General features: G+C 41.8%; 1 protein-coding gene across 1 annotated transcript; it reads left to right on the top strand.

Annotated features, from left to right (window-relative positions):
* On the top strand, positions 1 to 891 carry LOC140828602 (uncharacterized). Its single transcript, XM_073191540.1, has one exon. It carries the CDS (start codon positions 1 to 3, stop codon positions 889 to 891), a length of 891 nt encoding a protein of 296 aa, XP_073047641.1.
* Positions 892 to 1154: the final 263 nt, after the last annotated feature.

The raw sequence follows: 1154 nt of genomic DNA, 5'->3' as shown, positions 1-1154 counted from the left end.
ATGTTTGAAGAATCTGCATCTGCAATACCTTCTTCAATATGGGCAGTCATCAACAGTTGGTTCACTCCCACTGTTCTTTTCGTACTCTTAAATCTCACGATAGGTACAATTGCTCTTACCTCTACTTTTGCCACTCAAAAACAACCCCAAAACTTGCAAGAAAATTCATCTCAAAATGAGCACAACCATCCCAGAATCTCAAAATCATCCTCACTTCTCCAGCGTTTGAAATCTATCAATTTCCACCCGCACTTCTCATCTCACGACCCTCGAAATTTGTCTGATAATCACAAATCTAGCACAGATTCCGACAATCAGTTTCAAGCTCAAGCCTTTGAAACACAGTCCCACTATTTTTTCCAAGAGAATCCCTTAGAAAATCTTGAAACAACCCCCCCGTCGCAAGGTGGATACATTTTCGAACGAGCCCATGTACAGAATCCCCAACAAACGCAAACCCATTTCATTTTTGGGCATAAAGATTCGATCTTGGAAGATTTTAAACCCGTCCATGAAGAGAAAGGTGAAGAAACTGAGTTGCAAACCATGGATGAAGTTTACAGTCACCTAAATGGTGGTCACTTTAGCAGGACTAAACCAGATACGGAACCTGCTTCCGGCGAGATGCCGGCCAAACTTCCCTCAAAAATGAAGAAATCGACGAGCTTGAAATCCCCTTTTCGACATTTTGAAGAAGAGGATACTGTCGAGGCGCGGCGGCCGGCGACTGTGAGGGAGAACGGGAACGCTAAATTCACCGACAGTGATGAAGAAGTGGATGCAAAAGCTGATGATTTTATTAACAAATTTAAGCAGCAGTTGAAGCTTCAGAGGCTGGACTCCATTATCAGGGGCAAGGACACGGTTGGGAGGGCCACCGGAGGGAGGTAAAACGGGGTCTTGTCGATATATTGGGGTTGTTTTGTAATTTTGGATAAATACCGGCACGTGGAATGCTATTCGTGTTAAACTCTTATGTTAGTGGTGGATTAGGGGTGGGTTGTTTTGGGATTAACTTGAAATTTTTCCATGTGTGGTAGACTAAATGATATGTTGCATGTTTTAAGATCTTAATTAAGCTTATTGGATTACACAATCTAGTTCAAATTCACCATTGTTTTTCACAACCAACTTTACCAATTATTTGTTTAAAA

The sequence above is a fragment of the Primulina eburnea genome, chromosome 3, assembly GCF_022965805.1.
Source record: "Primulina eburnea isolate SZY01 chromosome 3, ASM2296580v1, whole genome shotgun sequence".
NCBI lineage: Eukaryota > Viridiplantae > Streptophyta > Magnoliopsida > Lamiales > Gesneriaceae > Primulina > Primulina eburnea.
Note: the sequence above shows the minus strand (reverse complement) of the source record. Positions and strands in the feature narration are given on the sequence as shown.